The 21,638-nt window shown below is 32.6% G+C and overlaps 1 protein-coding gene across 1 annotated transcript; it reads left to right on the top strand.

Moving 5' to 3' along the window:
* Positions 1-1,463: 1,463 nt before the first annotated feature.
* LOC133337904 (disintegrin and metalloproteinase domain-containing protein 9) lies at positions 1,464-19,641 on the top strand (the record flags this gene model as incomplete). The annotated part of the gene is made up of 9 exons (XM_061546106.1): positions 1,464-1,607; positions 7,299-7,487; positions 7,590-7,735; positions 9,972-10,119; positions 10,191-10,367; positions 10,428-10,626; positions 10,693-11,856; positions 11,919-12,051; positions 17,625-19,641. Coding segments are annotated over 9 exons (4,317 nt in total), but the record flags the coding sequence as incomplete, so codon positions are not given.
* Positions 19,642-21,638: the final 1,997 nt, after the last annotated feature.

Below are 21,638 nucleotides of genomic sequence, written 5' to 3'. Positions count from 1 at the left end.
TAATATTGCCCCACTGTGCATTATTTTCTTCCAAAAGCATTTTGTTTAAAAAAGTATGATTTAAAAAAATATATATTTAGAATTATAAAGTCATTATCAAATAGAAAAAAAAAAATAAATTGAATATTTTTAATGTTTAAAAATCTCTCAATAATGTCCCACTGTGCATTCTTTGTTTTCAAAAAAAAAAAAAATCTTTACAAAGTGAGATTTTTTAAACATATTTAAACTTTCAAAGTAATTTTCTAACATAGCAAATAATTTTAAATTGGATTTTTTATACTAAAAAATCTCTCAATATTGTCCCACTGTGCTTTATTATTTTTCAAAAGAAATTTCTCTACAAAAATTATGATTTAAAAAAAAATTAAATTACAAAGCTATTTCCATAGTTCAATATTTTGGAATAGTTAAAAAATCTCTCAATACTGCCCCACTGTGCATCCTTTTTTCAATAGTTTTTTAAAGGAGATTTTTTAAACATATTTAAAATTTCAAAGCTATTTTCCAACCATACAAAAAAATTTAATTGACTATTTTTATATAAAAAATATCTCCATATTGTCCCACTGTGCGTTCTTTTTTCGCAAGTATTTTCCATTTAATGCGATTTTTTTAATATTTAAAATTTCGAAAATTTTTTCTAACTTACCAAGCGATTTTCAATTGATTTTAAATATAAAAAAATCTCCCAAAATTATCCCACTGTGCATTGAATACAATTCCTTTCTTTCACAAGAATTTTTCTTTGTGTAAGCTGAGATTTCTTTCAACTCCTACATGTTTGCCTCAACTTTATAATTAGTAAAGTTAAGATAAAAGGGGCAAAAAAATGACATGACAGCAACAACAAAAACAACAACATACAAATCTAAGAAGCCCAGTGACAAAATGAACTCTAGAACTTGGCATTAACACTGTTGTATTTTGCCTTTATAATAAGCTTATTAAGGCCATTAGACGTGCTTCTGCAGCAGCAGCATAATGTGGGCGAAGAAGACCCAGAACAGAACTCAAAAACAGCAACACCATCATCACTTAATCCATCTACATGATGGTCTAAAGACAATTCTGTTCTGCAGCATAGAGCTAAACATGTTCAATGTTAAACCCCCCATCCCTTCTTTGGAAAGAAGTAGCATTTTAAAAACGACAACAAAATTTAATGCGATTTTGTAATGGTCATTAAATTGTTGTTAATTCTCAGATTATCGCGCTGGTTGATAATGGTGTGGGACACCATTTTTTCGGTGGTGTTTTTTTTCACTGAAAATTATAAATTAATTTTTAGCTTCCTCATCTTTACTTTACTCTTCATAACACAAAAAAATTGTACCTAATTTAATTTGTTGTCATCTTCTTTTTTTCTTCTTGTAGCTTCATCATCATCCGCCTCATTGCCTTTATCACCAGACTCTTCAACATATCGAAGTCATGCCACAACGACTAAAACAACAACACAAACGACGGGTGCTAAACCAGCAACACAACAACAATCAGACCATACCTCTGCCAATGTTGTGGATGATTTTTCAACGCATTCTGTGATATATCCAAAAATCCATCATGCAAGGCATAAACGAGAGCTGCGTCATACCTTGGATACGGTAAGTTGAAATTATTTTTTAATTATTAATTTTAGGAAGAGGAAAATATTGTCAGCTCACTTGGAAAATATGTGACCTAAAATTATGGATCTCGTGGTATGGATTTTAGAATCTGGCCAAGGGACCAGCGTTAGTATCAAAAGACTAAACTATTACACAACTTTTTCCCAGGTGTTTTTTATGTCCTCAAAATAATAAAAATATTTAATTTAATTACCAATTAAAGACTCTGTTATGCAATTTTCATAACTGATATATTCCCAAGGATTATAGTTTTTCTCACAGTGGGAACTGTTTTTATTTTCAAGTATACCCTTCACTTCAATTTAAACATTTTTAGGAGATTCATAACCTTTTTTTATGAAATAACCTCTATTTTAATAATCCAATTATATTTATTTTTGTAACTTAGTTAATTATTTTAAAATTAATTATCCGTAATTATCACCCTATTTAAAGAAATATGTTCGATTTCATTTTTATTAATTCTTGTGAAGTACTGTGTCAAAATACCTTGAAATGTCAGTCGTATTCAAGATAAATGTCCAACAACTTTAGATTTTAACAATCCTTAAATCATTCTAAAGGATACTGCCCTTTTAGAAAATTTTAAATTTTTTGAAAGTTGAGAAATTGAGAATTTGTATGTAATTTGTTAGGATCATTCGGTCTGAACTTTTTATACCCTTCATCATAAGATGCGCTTTGAAAATAAAATATAGCTATCGAAACCTTCATATGAGGGCAATATAATCGTAAATTTTCTGCTAGATGGTTGTTTATCATCTGAGAATACTATATACCTGCACAAATTACAAATTCAGGTTAGAAAATTCTACTAGGGCATTCCGAAACTGGGCGGAACCTTTATTTGGGAGCTATGGCAAAATTTACATTTATGTGAATTTTTTCTTCACCAGAGACAGGAAATTGCAGCCACATGGGTGGAAACATGAGTCTAACGCCCTCAAAATAACGAAAAAGAGGTGGTACCCATTCAAAACGGATCCAATCAAAATATCAAAATTTCCTTTACGAAATTAAGATTCAACTTTATGATATCTACGTGAAGATCCTATGTATAAAAACTACATACAAATGTTGTCCTGAACATTTTGAAAATTTTATTCCTTCGTCCGTAGAAATTAAAATCAATTCGATAGAAAAATCGTAATCAAATACCTATTTATCGCGGTTCGAAGAGTTCCAATTGAAATAACTCCCATCCTCTTAAGTATAAAATCGACTATATAAAGGAGAAGATAAAATTCTAAAGACCCTAGTGTAATAGTCAACAATAGGGATCGATTTTTGACTAATCGACTTTATATATTGAAAAGTCTAAAAGTCGAAGTTGATTTTAGATATTTGAGGAAATCGCAAAATCGACTTTCGATTTTCTTCATAAATACATGGCTTATTATCACAAAGCCCAAATTGGTCAAAAAGTACACATTATAGAAGTTTATTTTATCTGTTGACAACAATATAAACCAGTGAGCGGAGCAGTATAGTCGGACGGAGCCGACCATATGATACCCTACACAACTACCTCGAAAATCTAACTTTATGTGGTTGTATATTCTGAGCTTGGGCAATATTTTGTGATATTTGCACTCTCTTGACAGACTAGATGTCAACAAATATTTCTAATATTCAATAGACGAGGGCTGTACTTGTCTAGATTCAATTGTGGCCTATAGATCGACTCGAAAAAAAAACACAAACAAACAAATTAAGTTTTCGGTCCACCTCATCCCAAAATTATTATTATAGTCGTTGTAATTGACTACTACTGGAACCTCATGGAACATTTCAAAGCGATTAGCTGTATATTTCCGCCCTCTAGTGTGATAATGGGTTACTAAAAAATATCTCAGTACATAATCACCCGTAAATATTTAAGTGTAACTCCTACATACGAGTACATAGGGCCATATAATTGGTATCAATTTAAAGGTCAACCACTCCTCTTGAACATACTATCAACTTCTCGGGTCTAGGTCCTTCATGGGCAAATATATACGCCATAGAATACAAATTTTGTAATTTTTCAGGGTCCATTTGGCCCGCTAAATATTGACCAATCCTTATTAAAACAGACATGCTTAATCTTTGGCCCGATCCCCTTCTCCATGTAAAATTTCGCGATGTTCGGGCCATAATTGCGGCATCTGGAGCGACGAAGAGAAGAGAGAGGAGAGAAAAACGGACAAAAATTAAGTATTTGGTCCATTTCATCCCCTAAATATTAACCGATCTTTACCAAAAACAATAGGGGTCGTCATTGGCCAAAACCCATCCTACATGCAAAATTTCGTGAAGATTGGGTCTAGGACCAATATTTCGCGGTGTTTCAAACTCTTGGGGCTGCACAAAGCTATAATACCCTGACAACATAGTTGTGTAGGGTATAACAATCAAATCTTAAGTCGATTTTGCATTAGTCGGTAAAAGTCGAAAATCGATTTCGAACAGGTTTTGCGCTCGTCTACGTTTTACTAGTCAACAATTTTCGAATATAGTTCCCACAAAAAATCAGAGCTCTCAAAAATTGAATGTTTCGATCTAAATTTTCGATATAATTGTTTACCTCATAAATTATCAGTTCATCTAATCCGATATTTCTTGATCTGGAAAAAACTAGCCAATATATAACCGGATATGATCTGTGTGCATGATCCTCTAAAAACATTTAGAAGTAACATTTGTATTTAAAAAAGAGTGGAGAATTTTCGATATGGTTTTCCATACCACTAATACATTATCGATTCAAATATTGATCCTTCGAACATTTTCTTATTACTATTTTAAAAATGTATCACTGTCCAAATGAAATCACATTAATAGATGCTTTCTGATATATTAGAAAATTGCTGCAAAATAGCTTACTTCAAATGTTGGCCCATCGAGCTAATTAAAAATATCGGGTCATCGAACATGGCTATCGGGTAGATTTTATATTAATCTATTACATTTTCTGTATCATTCCATAGAGTAGATTTTCGATTCTTCCATTAAATTCTCTATATCATTCTGGACACATGGTTTATATATAAAAATTGGCCCTTCGACCAAATCATATTCTAGACATTATTGATATAGGTTTGCTATTCAAATATTGGTCCTTCGATCAGTGGCAATGATTTTTTTATTGCTCACTTGACAATACTGTAAATACGCATTGCTTCTTCGACCAGAACTTGAAAATTATAAATTAAATTTCTTGATAAAAAGAATACAGGAAACTATAAAGAGCAGGATTCAATATGAACAATTTGTTCAAGGTTTGCATTTAACTATTTTACAAAAAGAAGAAGAAGTATAACAATGAAAACATTCTTCCCCACGTTATAGATCCATATGGATTTGGGTATAATTTTATAATCCTTACGAAACTGTTGCTTATGTACACCTCAAAATTTGTTGACCTATCCTTAATAAATTAAAATAACAAATAATATTTTAGGTGTGTCAATACCTAACCAACCCAACAAGGACATGCCACATTCAGAAACATGTTTATTGACATATCAAATGAAATTTAAATATGTTTAACAAATTCCTTAACTTTTTACCTAAAAGCCAACAAAATGCTATGCTTTCTTAGAATGTTTTTTGAATTAGCAAAACTTTTATTTAAAAAGGAAACTAAAACATTAAGGACAAACTAAAGTTTAAAGGTCATGTAATTTTGAGGTAACATGCAATAGTTAGGTGTGGTCCCATACCTGTGGCTGATCTAGAGAATTCAGACAAAAGAAATGACAATGAAGTTTTTTTTTTTTGAAAATATGGAAATTTGTGTCAAAGGATTCCAGTGAATGAATTAAATTAAATAACAAATTGGGTAAGGAAATAGGGAGAGATATTGATATACCACGTAGCGATGAGGTAAAATGTAAAAAATTGCATAAAGGTGGGACCTACTGAGTTTTAATAGGTCTTAATAGATGGGAATAAACTAAGAGAGGGTGCCAATGAGGTGAATATGGGAGGGTTTTCCTAATACAGGACAATTAGCAAGCAAAAAAACGTCGTCCCCTGACTATTCTAATAAATACAAATACATTACAAATAAAGTCAATAGAACCTGGAATAAATTAACGATAATGCATATGAGAAGAAAAATATAAATGAAAATCTTGAAATACAAAAAAAATCTCAAAATTTTGAAAAATAAAAAATAATTCCGAAACGTTTAATGGTTGAGATGTACAGAATGTTATTAGGAAGTCAAAATAAAAATTTCAGAAATTTTTTACAAAAAAAAATATTTTTTTCTATTCTTCAACATCAGGGAATTTCATACAAAAACATTTTTTCTATTCTTTAACTTCAGGGATTTCTTACAAACAAAAAATGATTTTTTTCTATTTTTCAACTTCCAACATAAATTTGTTTTTAATATATAATTATTATTCTACTCACTTCTAAAAATTTTTAACTAAACAATTTCCAACATTTTACACGTTTTTCTCTAAATTCCATAGCCGCTATGCGTCAACAAAAATTCGTTCAAATTCAATTATTCTCTTTTAATAGCTGTTAAGCTGTGTAAAATTAATTACAAATATTTACTCTGGAATGTTTTGTTTTTTTTTCGGAACACTGGCAAATTGTTTGCCAAAAGAGTTGATTGCCAAAAAATTCCTATTCCCTTTTGGAAAAAAAATTAAGAATAAAGTAACATTTGTTTTTCTAAATTATGTTGGACATGAATTTTGGTGCGGTTTCATGACCTGAATTTTAAGTGGTTAAAGTTTAAAATGTCAGTGGTCCACTGAATACGGGGAGAAATTGAAATAGAAATCTTTTCCGTGGGGGAAAATTTAAATAATCAAAGAGATTCGAAAACCTATTTGAAACCGGTAATAATGTCATAAATTTGAAAAATCGACGACTCTAATAATGTCTCCAAAAATTAATTTTTAAAAATCCACGAAAGTAATAATGTCTCAAAAACGTAATTTTGTAAAATCGACGTCTTTAATAATGTCTGAAAAAATGCCTTTAGGAATCTTTCATAAAATTATTTTTAAACAATCCCCGACTTTAGAAATGTTTCAAAAAATATTTTTGAACAATGTTAGGAATGTTTCAAAAAATTATTTTTAAAAATCCACGAGTTTAGGAAAGTTTCTAAAAAATATTTTTAAAAATCCACACCTTTAGTAATGTTTCAAAAAATAATTTTTAAAAATCCCCATCCAAGAATGTTTAAAATATTATTTTTAAAAACCCATGCCTTTAATAAGGTCTAATTTTTTTTAAATCGACGACTTAATTTTGCTTCAAAAAATATTTTTAAAAATCGACATCTTTGATAATATCCCAATATATTTAAACAAAAACCACGCCTTTTTTAAACAGTTTTTTCTGACCATTTTCCATTTTAACCTTCTTTCTATACCGATTCAATTCCATAGAATTTCATTACATGAAATCTCTGACGCAAATACCAACCACCCACAGAGTTACAAAACAAACACCGCAGGCACTGTCTATGATTTACTTTCAACAATGTAATTGACAAACAGCAAAGCTACTACAGAAACTAAATTAAGAAAAAATAGAGAACTTAATCCTTATAACAAACACAACTCAGTTAATTCAGTTAGTAATTAAAAAATTCAGTTCAGTAATTAAGAAATTAATTATTTTTTCTATTTTCTCTCCCCTCTATTGCAGGATGGTCTTCATGTGCCCCATATCACATTAACGTATCATCACAAAGGTCAACGCATTTTAATTGATCTAAAACGAAACGATAATCTACTGCCCGATGAACATTTTTTACGCTATCAAAATTCGAACACAACCCATGGACATGTTGTGCAAAATTTTACCAAGACTGAGGCAGATTTATGTCATTATCAGGTGAGAGAACGAATATACCCGGATATTATTGAGTTGTAAAAGCTAATCAATTTTGGTGTTTTTATTTTTTGTCGTCTTCTTCCTTTTTTCGTTTTAATCCAGGGTAACATACGTGACAAACCCCAATCATATGTGGCCGTATCGACATGCAATGGTGGCATCAATGGTGTCATTTTCGATGGCATTGACACATATTTTATACATTCTGGCAGTGATGGCCAGCTGGAGGATGAGCATTTATTATTTAGGTAAGTTGTGAAGAGGGGAGGAAGTATTTTTTTTCTTTTAAGGGTATAATACATATTGATTTATGTTAGAACCACCTTGAAGGAAATAATAGAGACATTTCTAAATAAAAAGAAATGAAAAAATCTAAATTCAAAATAAGTGCTGGTAGTCCGTAAGTTCAAATAATTTTGGCCCATATTAGGATCTCCCATATCTCTATAAACGGCTTTTAATTTTTAAAAAACCACGCCTTTAATAATGTCCCAGCAAAATATTTTTAAACCCACGCCTTTAATAATGTCCCCAAAAAAATATTTTTAAAAACTAGTCCTTTAATAATGTCCGCAAAAATATTTGTAAAAATCCACGCCTTAAATAAACTCTCAAAAATGTTTTTTATCCACGCCTTTAAAATTGTCTCAAAATTTTTTTTTATTCCAAGCCTATAAATAAATATCGGCATAAATTTTACCCCATCCAAATATTAAATTACTTCAACCACTTCAAATAGCAATAACAAGATATCATAATAATTGCGACCGATATTTAATAACTCTTTCGCACACTCACATAACTCTCAAACACACATACATATATACGAAACCACAAAATTTCACCTGATCCCATTTATGAAAAAAATCTACCGCATATTGATTTATTTTTTTATTACTTTTTTTCTTGTTGTACAAATGATAAATGTGACATTGTGGCCACCCCCTCCTCCTTCACTTGTCAACTACCTTCACACTTTGAAAAACTCGCTTTGTAACAACAACAACAACCACTCCGACAAATATGTAATTGATTTATTATTTATTTAATGATTATTAAATTTTATTACCTATCACACGATGTGACACAAGAAAGCATGCCATAATAGAGACGCAGAGTGAAAATGACAACAACAATAACAACGACAACATTATTATGTATTAAATTTCAAAAAAAGAAAACTCGATTTCCTTCTCAATAACCCCTACCCCTGATATAACTACACTCTTGAAAAGAAAAAAATATTAATTTCTTACGTAGAATTCCGATTTCGAAAATTTCAGCAACAGTTCAAGTGGTTTACCTCCGGGTTCTCTCTGGGTACAACAACAAATTGTTGTTGATTTTCAAGACGCCACTTGGTAAATAGGTGGTAACCGAATCATAGTAATGTTATACTTATTTTGTCTAGTGTTTACATTGTGTTCCGTATTGTGGTTAACTTGCCAGGCAGCCAACCGACCAGCCAGCCAGTAATGTCTGTAGGTTTGTCTGTCCATATCATAGTAGCAAACAACACAACACCACTAAGAACACATAGATAAATATTTACACGGTTTATTCCGGCTAGTTTATTTTGGCATTTGGCAAATAAAAACATTATTTCGCATCAGGGGAATAGTATCAATGGCACGGCACATTACTACCAAAAAATATTTCAAGGGTACACACTTGAGGAGGAAGGGAGAGAAGTTAGTAAAACAGTGTAGAGGAAGGTACTATACCATATAAATAAAATATGTTATATACAGTGGGACCTTTAATAATTATTTAAAAATTCACGCCTTTAATAATGTCCCCAAAATAATAAACCAAGCCTTTAATAATGTCCCTAAAATAATAAACCACGCCTTTAATAATGTCCCCAAAATAATAATCCACGCCTTTAATAATGTCCCCAAAATAATAATCCACGCCTTTGATAATGTCCCCAAAATAATAATCCACGGCTTTAATAATGTCCCCAAAATAATCCACGCCTTTGATAATGTCCCCAAAATAATATTCCACGCCTTTAATAATGTCCCCAAAATAATAATCCACGCCTTTAATAATGTCCCCAAAATAATCCACGCCCTTAACAATGTCCCCAACATAGTAATCCACGCCTTTAAAATGTCCATAAAAATTCTAAAAAAGATTCAGTAGACCCTTGGATCCTCAGATCAGCGATAGTAAAATAAGTGGAAATCGGTTAGATTTTGATACATCTGTAGTGATCGATATTATCTTTCGGGAACCCTATATAACCCTTTAATAATGTCCCAAAAAAATTATTTTTAATAACCCACGCCTTTAAAATGTCCGAAAAAAATTCTAAAAAAAGATTCTGTAGACCCTTGGATCCTCAGATCAGCGATAGTAAAATAAGTGGAAATCGGTTAGATTTTGATGCATCTGTAATGATCGATATTCTCTTTCGGGAACCCTACTTCTGTTTTCAATTTTTAATAAATCCCTTTTTTATTTTCTCTTTCATTCCAGACATTCGGATTTTACCAAAAATGCCACTTGTGGCTACGATCATGATCATCATGATGAAAAAGAAGACTTTTTGCAAAAGGTGGCCGATAACAAGGTGCCACATGTTGCCAATCACATTGATGGTGCAGAATTTAATCGCATACTTAGAGTAAGTACTCAACCCATTTCATAATATGATTCCAGAAATTAATTATTCCTCTTTTCCCCTCCTTATTTCAGTATAAACGTTCATACGATGATGACAGCAATATGATACGCGGACCCTATAATTCCAATAAACATTCCTCATATGTGGAAATTGTTATTGTCGTTGATAATAAGGCCTATAAATCGTTCAATGAAAATATGAAAAAGGTGCATCAACATTGCAAGGATTTGGCCAATATTATGAATGCGGTAAGTATAGAGACTTATATTAGAGATTTTCAAAATTTTGTAAAATAAAAATTCTTTTAGCTCTATGTCCCCCTGAACATTTTCATTGCCTTGGTGGGTGTGGTCATATGGAATGAATCGGATGAAATTGATGTGACTACCGATGCTGATGTAACACTGAGAAATTTCCTGAATTATCGCCGTACCAAATTGGTGTTGGAACATCCCAATGATAGTGCTCAACTGCTGACGAAAGTTAAATTCGATAAGGGTGTTGTGGGTAGGTTCAAAATCATATCTAATTTATTTTAAACTAAAATTAATGAAATTCCATTTCATTTTCCAGGCAAAGCCTTTAAAGGACCCATTTGCACCCATGAATATTCCGGCAGTGTGAATGTTGAGCACAGCCCCATTGTGGGTGTTGTGGCCACCACAATGGCCCATGAATTGGGTCATAATTTTGGTATGGAACATGATTCCAGCGATTGCAAGTGCCAGGATGAAAAATGTATTATGTCGGCCAGTAGTACTTCGGTACTACCCGTTCACTGGAGTTCCTGTAGTATTGATCAATTAAATGTTGCCTTTTCGCGTGGCATGAACTATTGTCTGCGTAATAAACCCACCAAACTATTCGATTCACCACAATGTGGTAATGGTTTTGTTGAGCCCGGAGAACAATGTGATTGTGGCATGCCGGCGTACTGTGAAAATACCTGTTGTGACCCCTATACCTGTATGCTCCACACAAATGCCTCGTGTGCTACGGGAGAATGTTGTGATTTGACTACATGTCGTCCTAAAATGGCCGGTACCCAATGCCGTAATGCTGAAAATGAATGTGATCTGCCGGAATATTGTACGGGAGAGTCGGAATATTGTCCTCAAGATGTTTTTAAACGTGACACGGAAGAATGTGATGGCGGTCAGGCTTATTGTTATCAGGGCAATTGCCGTTCCCACTCGTATCAGTGTCGTGTATTGTGGGGTCCCACAGGAGAGAATTCCGAACCATGTTATGCTCAAATGAATGTTCAGGGAAAACGTGTAGGCAATTGTGGCTATAATCGTTTGAATAATACCTTTATACCCTGCGAGGAGGAACATGCTTTATGTGGTATGCTACATTGTCGCCACTTAAATGAAAGACTGGAATTTGGCATGGAAACGGCAGCGGTGCTTTCACATTCCTTTATTACACACGACAAAGATATTGTACCCTGTCGTACTGCCTTGGTGGATTTGGGTTTACAATCCACAGATCCGGGTCTAACGCCAAATGGTGCTAAATGTGGCCAGGACAAAATGTGTGTTAATCAAAAATGCCTGGCCATTGAACAGCTAAGGTTATCGGGCATGGGTCGGGAATGTCCCGAAGATTGTAATGGCAATGGTATTTGTAATAGCAAAGGGCATTGTCACTGCAATATTGGTTTTACCGGTCCAACATGTAAAATGCCCGGTCCGGGTGGTTCAGTGGACAGTGGGCCAGCCACAAATCCCAACAGTAAGTCCATTTTTCCATTTATGTCTAATTTTTTTATTAATCACTTTTTCTCTTTTATCCAGGTCACCAGGCATTCCAGCGTTTCATGTACATCTTCTTCTTTGCCGTGCTACCCTTTATGGCTGCCTTCTGCTTTTTCATGTACTACTGCCGTCATCATCCGTTCTTTGCCGGCGGCAAATTGGCCGAGAATATGTATGTATCCACATCCAACAAACATGGTTTATCTTTTAGCACTAGTTCCTATACTTCTGTAACACCAACATCCAACAATTGCAAATCTTTAAATTCACCCTCTTCTACACCTTCTCTGACTACTACCTCAACAAGTTCGTTTAAGTTTTCGCCCACCAAAAAGCCTGTGGTGGGTGTTAGTCGTAAAGCACCAACCCCGGTAATGGGACCTGAAGATACACAACTGTTAAATGCATCCTCTGCCACCCCACACATAACACCTACTACTAACAACAACAAGAATAAACTCCACAAACCCAATACAACAATTACAACTAACATAAATTTAAAAACAATAACACCTTGTGCCTCGTATACCAACACCCCAACTGTTGCTAGAAAATTAAAACAATCCACATCGAATGAGAATTTTAGGAAACCAACTAAAAACACAAACAGCCACAACAACAACATCAGCAACACAAAAAACAACACATTACCCAAAAACACCAAAACATCCCAAATGACACAATCAAAAAGTCACAATGAAATAAATGCCACAATTGCCACACTGAAACCGATCAAAGTTCATGAGCAAATTAAAGTTAGCATTAAACCTCCACCACCTGTAGTGGTTCCCAAAATTAAATTGAAAAAATCCAATACCACAATTAGTCAATCGAATTCCTCGACATCGACATCCTCATCATTTTCATATAAATGCCCATCATCGATAAATTCATCTAACACAAATTCGAAAACAATTTCAAATTCCTCCAGTAGTGCTAGTTGTAAAAATCCACCACAACAACATAAAAATAACAACAATAAATTGGCACAAAACCACAACAACATCGCCACAACCAATTCCTCCTCCACCACCTCCACCAATACGAATGGTCATGTGAATACATTACGGCGAAAACTTGAAATAACCGATGTCCGTTTAAATTCGACCACAAATCCTCATGCACTTGTCGATGGCACCACCTACACAGTAACCGATCAAACAAATAGGTGTGTTTATCATTTGTAATGAATGTATATGAATGGCTTTGTGGACCTGGAGTCCTTTTTTTAATTTCGTGTTGTTTTTTGCTTTTTAATTTTTTGTCTGTGAGATAATGATGTGGCAAAGTGTTTGGCCGTTTGTCAATTTCTTTTTTGATTTATTATTTCAAATAATGCAAGACAAGATATTTTTAATGTTTATATTAGGGATTTAAGTTTATTATACTTGCGGAGTATTGTATTATAAATACAATCATAGTTACAGAGTCTTTACGAAGGATTAAAATTCCTTTATGAGTTATGCCATTAAAAATTACCAAAACATATAAAATGTTATGCTATAGAAATTTTCCTTAAAAGATTATTACGAACGCCATTTATTTATAAATGTAATTTACAAAAACTTTAAAAACGTATCAAAAAATTAATTCATAAAAAGTAAATTCTAAATATTTTCCTAAAATACAATATCAATTCCCCTTCACATTTCATATTCCCCTTCATTTTTAATTCATTTTTCAAAAATCCCATTGTTATTATTTCAACAATGAGGTCCACAATTATTGTTATAACCATTTTGTAATAAAATGAGGTTAAGTCAATGTTGTTTCCAAAAACATATTACCATAAAAATTACAAGTGTGAATCTCACTAATTTTATAAAACTACATTACAAAAATGAATTTTCCTAATTAATTTTTGAGATATATTCATCTTAACTTTAATTATTTAACCATAAAATTAGTTTTTATTTTAATTACAATTGAATAGTTAGGTTATGCCCGAAAATAAAATCTACTTAAATCCTAGAATAAAAATAATTTTAATTTCCAAACACCTGTGGATCCTCCAATATAAGATATAAAGTTTCTTCCGATTTAGGTTATGGTGGAATTAATGTAGTAATTAACCAGTGAGCGGAGCAGTATAGTCGGACGGGGCCGACCATATGGTAGCCTACACAACTTCCACGAAAATCTAACTTTCTGCGGCACTACATTCTGAGGTATGGTAATATTTCGCGATATTTGCACCCTCTTGACCGACTAGTGGCCAACCAACAAATATTACTAATATTCAGTAAAGCTCTTCTAAGTATTTGTCCAGATTCCCCTCCCTTGTGTTGTGCTGTTCAGCTTGTGGCCTATAGATCGACTCGAAAAAAACACAAAAAAATTAAGTTTTCGGTTCACCGAAAATTATAGGCATTATCCTTGACCATACCTGGATCCTCATGAAAAATTTCAAAGCGATCAGCGGTATATTACCGACCTCTAATGTGGTAATGGGTTACTAAATAATATCTGAATACGTAAGCACCTGTAAATATTTAAGTGTAACTCCCACATCCGAGTACGCACCACAATATAATTGGTATCAATTTAAAGGACAACCGCTCCTCTCGGATATAATATCAACCTCTCGGGTCTATGTCCTTCAGGAGTAAATATATATGCTGTAGAATAGAAATTTAGTAATTTTTCACACAAAAGTCTGGGTCCATTTGACCCGCTAAATATTTGCCGATCTTTATAAAAACAGGCATGCTTATTCTTTGACCCAATCCCCTTCTCCATGTAAAATTTCACGATGTTCGGGCTATAGTTGCGGCCTCTGGATCGACCAGAAAAACCGACAAAAATTTAGTATTTGGTCCATTTCATCCCCTGAATATTAACCGATCTTTACCAAAAACAATAGGGGTCTTCATTGGCCAGAGCCCATCCTACATGCAAAATTTCGTGAAGATTGGTCCATAACTGTGGCCTGTATCGTGTTTACAAATTATAATGGACAGACGGACGGACGGACGGACACACATGTCTAGATCGACTCAGCTAGTCGAAATATGACGATCGCGGCGTTACAAACTCTTGGGGCTACACAAAGCTATAATACCCTGACAACATAGTTGTGTAGGGTATAAAAAGTAAGGTTATGTACATAACAAATACTTCTAAAATTTCCAAAAATATTAAAAACATGATTTTTTCCTAATTTTAATTTTAAAAGCAGATTAATTTTAAAAGTTCAGATTCAAGATGTGTATTTTAAACCCACTATAAAAAGGGGTGCAGTCTAATTTTTATTTAAATTAATTATTTTTAGCGATATTAATCAAAAGTGACAATTAAAATGGTTAATAAAAGTGAGGTTATGTAGAAAATACATTTAGAAAGTATTTCATTATTGATGTGAGCGATGCATAGATACCTTAATTTTGAATAATTTGGTAGTATCATATCCCTAGGGTATTTCCTATTTATTAAAAAATATTGGTACAATTATTTTATTAAATTGCATATATATATAGGTTCTCAACTTAAACTAAATTAGTGATTGGAAATCTTCTTTGTAAAAACTTTACTCATTCCATCTGACCACCATGTAACGCAATTACCAATAGCTGAAGCCTTTAATTAATCCACCATTCATTACATTAATCCACCATTTATTACATAATTTACAAAAATTAAAGTGTACTTTTTTTAACAGGAATACCATCATAAATTCAGGGTTTTTTCTTAGAATATATAAAACAGGAAATTCAAAAAATCTTGTCTTGCATTATTGTTATAATATGTTTTTGTTTACCGTTGTTGTTGTGTTCAAATGCTTTGAAGCATGCAATAATATTAATTTCCTTTCGCTTTTTTGTGGCAACGAAATAAGGCAAAACAAAAAATATCTTTCCAAAAAACAAGGTTGTTAATGCATCATTTATTACAAGAAAAAATGTGTAACGCAAGAGCAAAAAAACTGTTGTATTGTGATTTGTAATGCATTGTTGAATGTTTATTATTTTATTCGCTATTTATTAATTATTATTTGCTTTTAATTTACTGCACTTATTATTACACATTTTTTATAGATTACAATCTATTGTAGTTTGCAATATGCATGTGTTTTTTTATTTTTTGTAATATATAGCTTAGTATTATTATTTTTTAATATGGTGTAGTACACAAATTATTGCAAATATCATATAATTTATAATTAGGAGTGTATTGGATAAATTAAAAAAATTGTATTCAATTAAATTACATTAGATCAAAAGGAAGAGCACACTAGACAAATATAAATAACGAACATTAAAATTTTTTTTGTAGCATTGTTGAAAAATATAATAAATGAAAAAATATTCTTATAATTTGCTCCGTTCATTGGCATAATTATACAAAGTAGTCTCATGCAGTCATATGTTTCCAATTTTTTCATAAATTTGCCTTTGACATTATTCAGCTTTCAAAATTTTAATGAAAATATCTTCCTTCGAAATGTAAGCACGCATATCATATGTTCAATGGCAGAAGTTGCTAAATAAATTATATTTATAAATATTTTGATGTTCCCTGCCTCTAAAACTTATAAAATATAAGTTATAACAACCATGGTTAAATCTTGAGAGCAAGATTCAATTATTGCAGTATTTGCTTGTATTGAAATTCCTTTTTTGAAAATCGGAATTTGCAATAATTGTTTGTCTGAAAATATTTTTTTGGAAAATAATACTGAAAGTCTTTAATCATTCTGGGTAGTGTGTCCTTTTCATTCTTAAAATCAACAAAAAATATTTCTAGTTAATTAAATTTAATTAAACTTTCTAACGACTGATTTCCTTCAAATTTAGTTTTTATTCATAATACTACGAATTTTATATACAACTATTTCCAAGAATTTATTTAACTAAAAACAAAAAAAACGATTTAAAAACCATTATAAATAAGTGATATATTTTGTATTAAATCTCAAATTAATAATTTTTATAAGCAATACCAAAATCCTATACTTAGAAACATACAATGTTTTAATATTAATATGTGTCAATTATATTATAACAGAACTGCATTAAATAAACAGCAATATTATTATTTTTAATGACTTAAAAATTTTAAATTAATTTTAGTGAAATATATAAAAAATATAAAATATAAACTTAATAAATTTTGTGTTCATATATTTTTTTCTTATTTATTATATTAAAACCTAATTTTAATTAAATTATACTTAAAAAATTATTTTTTTCTTTAGCATAAGTTATTTTAATTATTTTTTTATATTGAAATAAATAAAACATTATTCCCATTTACATTTGCTTGTTCTATCTTAACTACACCTGTACCCACCTATTTTTTCATTTGCTTCCTTTTTTGGTGAAAAACTGCATGCACGCTTTTCCTTAATCTCCTTCCACCCTTATATACTGCACATGTTTCCTTTTGCTTCTTTGTTTTTTATTTTCTGCATTTTCTCACATAGCTTTGGATTGTTATGCTTTATTGTCTGTGTGTGTGTTTCGTCTAGACTCTACGCTGCCTGTATCCGTCCATATCTATGTAGCTCTATCTTGGTGATGGGTATGCATTTTATTATTATTTGTTATGGCTCTCTCTCTCTCTCTTTCTGCATGGGTATGTTATGACTATAAACAAAACAAATATCGTAATAAAAAATACAACTACACAACAATTTTCCAGCCTAAAAAAATATTTTCTTTTCTTTCCGCCAAAAGCTCTGTAATATTTTACGAATTTGTAACTAATCGCTTGAATTTTCTTTATTTTTCCTTTCACAAATTTTAGTATCAAATCAGCTAGCGGTGCTAAACAACCACCACGTCCACATGGCAACAATGGTGTTGGCAATCAAATGAATGCCAACGGGTTACCAAAATCAACGCCCAGCAGTACGGATGATATGAACTCGGCGCTATTGAAGTCTCCAAGCGATTCGAATGACATGGGTAATGGTTTGTATGGAAAATTCAAAGGATTCACGCTGAGACCTTTAAATGATGCCACTTCGCCAACGAACAATTTCACTGGACCCAATGTGGCCTATGTTCAACCTACCTTGCAAGATAATTCCATACAAATACCCCAAAGGGCAGCACCACCACCACCCATTAAGCCAAGTGAGGTGAAGATGAATGGTACACTAACGCGAAAGGCTCCTCCACCACCAACAACATGTAATGGTATTGCTGCCCCCGCTTTGCCACCACCAAATCCTGGCTCCACAGCACGCCCCATCATTTCCATGCCAGTATTAGAAACCTCCACAATGGCATTGCCATTGAAACCCTCTCACGGCAGTACTTCCGAATTGGCACCAGCACGTCCAGCCCCCTTGGCTCCAGGAGGGGAAATTCTCAAACCAGCACCACCACCACCTGTACCCTTACACAGCGACCCCAAACTCAATGTCAGGAAAGATGGTACCATACGTCGGATCACCTCATTTTTGAAAAAGGATGAAAAATCAGCACCCTTAAAGGAAAAAACCTATATTGATCGGGAAAAATTGAAAAATCTTGAAATTTCGGCACCCATACCCTTGGCGCCAGCCGGAGAATCATCCAACTCGGACTCCGAATTAACACCCAAAGAAGAGGAAACCAAGAATTTGGTAAAGCGGGCCCAGTCAATGCGTTCGCCTACAAAGAAAACCAATATACAAAGTTTTGGTTCAATGCGCCAGACCTCAGCGCCCGGTTCGGCCAGACCTCGCAGTGCTGCCTCGTCACAAACTTTAAATGGTGGGCAAAGACCTAAAAGTCCACCACCCAGACCACCACCGTTGAAGAAAACCAATTCCACAACATCATCGGGTTATCAATTGCCAATTGCTGTGCCTCGTGGCCCCGAGCATATGTACGATGATTGTGAATTTTCGGAAGTTTCCTTGGCCAGTGTGGAGGAACAAGATTCCCCCTTGCATAGAGCCTCGGAAAATGGTGATAATATCTATTCGGTTATAGATGAAATTCCCCCAGCTGCCCAGACAATGAAACGTATCGATTTGGTTGGCAACAGCCAACGTAGCAGTGTGGCCAGCAGTAATGATTTGGGTTTATTGGGTGAAATTGTAACGGAAATGGAAAAACGAACAGGAGGGGAATCTATATATTCGGCAGCGGCCTCTACCTTGGTGAAGGGGAAAAACAAAGAGGAAGCGTCCAATTCGAAGAACAAGGTGGAAGACAAGAAAGCTACAACCCCAGCCGGTAATAATAAGGAATCGGGAAATCTCAGCAGTAAGCCACCCACAAATCCAGCTTCCTATTTAAGGCCAGCTCCAGTAAATGCACCCATTGCCCGAGTGGCACCCACTCGCTCAGATTTATCACCAACAACAGCATTTTCTAGTTTTAAACCAAACACAAATACAGCGGCAGGAGCGACAACCGCAAATGCTGCCACACGTTTTAATGGCAAAACGAACCACAACAACAATAACAATAATACAACAACTGCAAATCGAGCTAACAGCTTTACAAAGCCCACACAAAAATCACTGCCGCCCACCAATACCACAACAAGAACAACAAATCAACAAAGTTCCACAACAACTAAGCCAGCTAGTGCGACAATACAAAAACCCAAACCCCTCTCAGCCAAGCCTTCATTTTCTTCAAGTACCGGCAAAAAGCCAGTACTAGGCTCAGCAACGGCATCAACAGCCAAGGTGACACCACGGCCGCCCACAGCACCCACAGGGAAGAATAATTCAACAGTGGCCTCATTAACGCAACGTTTTGAGAAGCCAGTGGCCAATGGTAGCACAACAGCAACGACTACAACGTCCTTAAGGAAATAGTTTATATATAGTCTTTAAGTTAGATTCTCTTTATTGCCGAATGGTATTCTTTAAAATAAATCTATATATGATTTTTATGTTTTTCGTCGTTAACTATGTAAGAAAAGAAAAAAAAAAACAAAAAATAAAAACAACAACGCACTGATTTCTATAACGAAAAACCAAAACCGACACCCATATAGTTATATAAAAACAAAAACCAAGAACAAATGCTTATGAACACAATACAATAGCTATATTGAAAAAAATGTATTGATGTAAATTCAAAATCCCAAGGTTTGATTTGGATCCCCTCTCCCATTTCATTGGGATATTTATTTGAAATGAAATTGAATTTCCCTTTGATTCGAAATTCATTAACAAAATCTACAACAAAAGTGATATTCATTCCTTTTTTAGATATGTATAAAATAATAAAAAAAAAACTAATTAAAATTAAAAATAATTTTAAAAAAGCTTAAGGAACAAATAACTAAAAAAAACAAATTGAAAAAGCGTCGAACGAAATTTTCTCAATTATTTCATTTGTGAAATTATATTTTTTTTTAGTTTTTATTTTAGTTTTTTCTTGTAAAACAATTGTTTATAAAACCATTTTTATGTTGAGACTTTTTTATTTGAAAATAATATGTTACTACTTTCATATATACATAAGTATTTTATAATTGTAAATTTTGATTTGTAATTTCGTCGTCCATTTTCTATCTCCTTCTCAAATTTGTAAATTAAAAACAATTAATTTAATTTAGTTTATAAGTCATCCTAGTATTTTGTGTTTTATAGCAATTTATAATTTTTTTTATTTAAAAAAATCTACAACAACAACATTGCTTTACATTTTCAACTAAGTTCATTTCATATCGAACCGCTGTATATATTAATTTCTCTTTTTGTAATAATTGTAATATTATTATTATTTTTAATTTTTATTAAATTATTAAAAAACCAAATAATTTCAGAAAAAAATATATATTTTTGTGTTTGTTTTAATTTTAGTATTTATGAACAAAATAATTTAAATCATTTACAAGAAGATCCAACGGTCTACCTTTTGGACTTCTATAAGAGGTCTTATTAGTCTTCTATTATACGTTTTAGAATTCTATGAGAAAACATATTGGACTTGTTGAGATGTATGTATATTTTTGTCCTTATGGGAAGTTTAATAAGAGTCCTTGTTGCGCTTGAAAGTATGCTTTATTATTAAAATTATTAAAATTTTGGTTTATTAAATAATTGATAAATTTTCAAAATAATTTTGCATTAATTTATTAAATTTTGTTTTCAAAATCTTGTTACAGCAATTTTCCTAACCTCAATAAATACAAATCAAATCAATCAATCAATTTTCCTAACAAAACCATTTTATGGTTTAATGGGATTCCATTCAATATTTTCTGAAAATCGGTAAGATCACGGCAATACTGGCAATGACATGCGGATAGCGCCACCTATTGAATGACATGCTTAAAATCGCACCGCTAGGGCTGAAAAGTCTTGGACTCGGGCATTTTCCGCATGTCTTTAACAAAAAATAAAACTGCCTTTTGTTGGAATTCATAGTTATTTTCTACAAGAATAATAACGATTTATAATCAGGATAATAAGGGAAGTGCAGAAATGTCAAGTTTTCGATGATCAGATGATATTTAGGGATTGAAATATACCAAAAACTTAATTTTTGTGTTTTTTTTAATTCGGGTTTATAGGCCACAATAATAAGCCGTACATCACAACGCAGTACATGGAATGTGGTCAATTAATTATAATGGCTGTTTTGATCGGTCAATATTCAGCGAGTCAAATCAACCAAGACCTTTCTGTGTAAAATGAATAAATTTGCATTTTATGCAATGTTCACCCCGGGAAAAAATATTCCGAAAATATGCCAGGGTAAGAAAGAGTAGCTGTTGATCTCCAAGAAGGTGCACATATCACGAAATATTGACAAGGCACCGAATATAGATCCGCAGAAAGTTAGTTTGTCCGTTGTAGTT

The sequence above is a fragment of the Musca vetustissima genome, unplaced genomic scaffold (genome assembly GCF_032173495.1).
Source record: "Musca vetustissima isolate MV318-11 ecotype Yass unplaced genomic scaffold, APGP_CSIRO_Mvet_v1 utg32899, whole genome shotgun sequence".
Lineage (NCBI taxonomy): Eukaryota > Metazoa > Arthropoda > Insecta > Diptera > Muscidae > Musca > Musca vetustissima.
The sequence above is the reverse complement of the archived record's forward strand: the minus strand, read 5'-3'. Positions and strand labels throughout refer to the sequence as shown.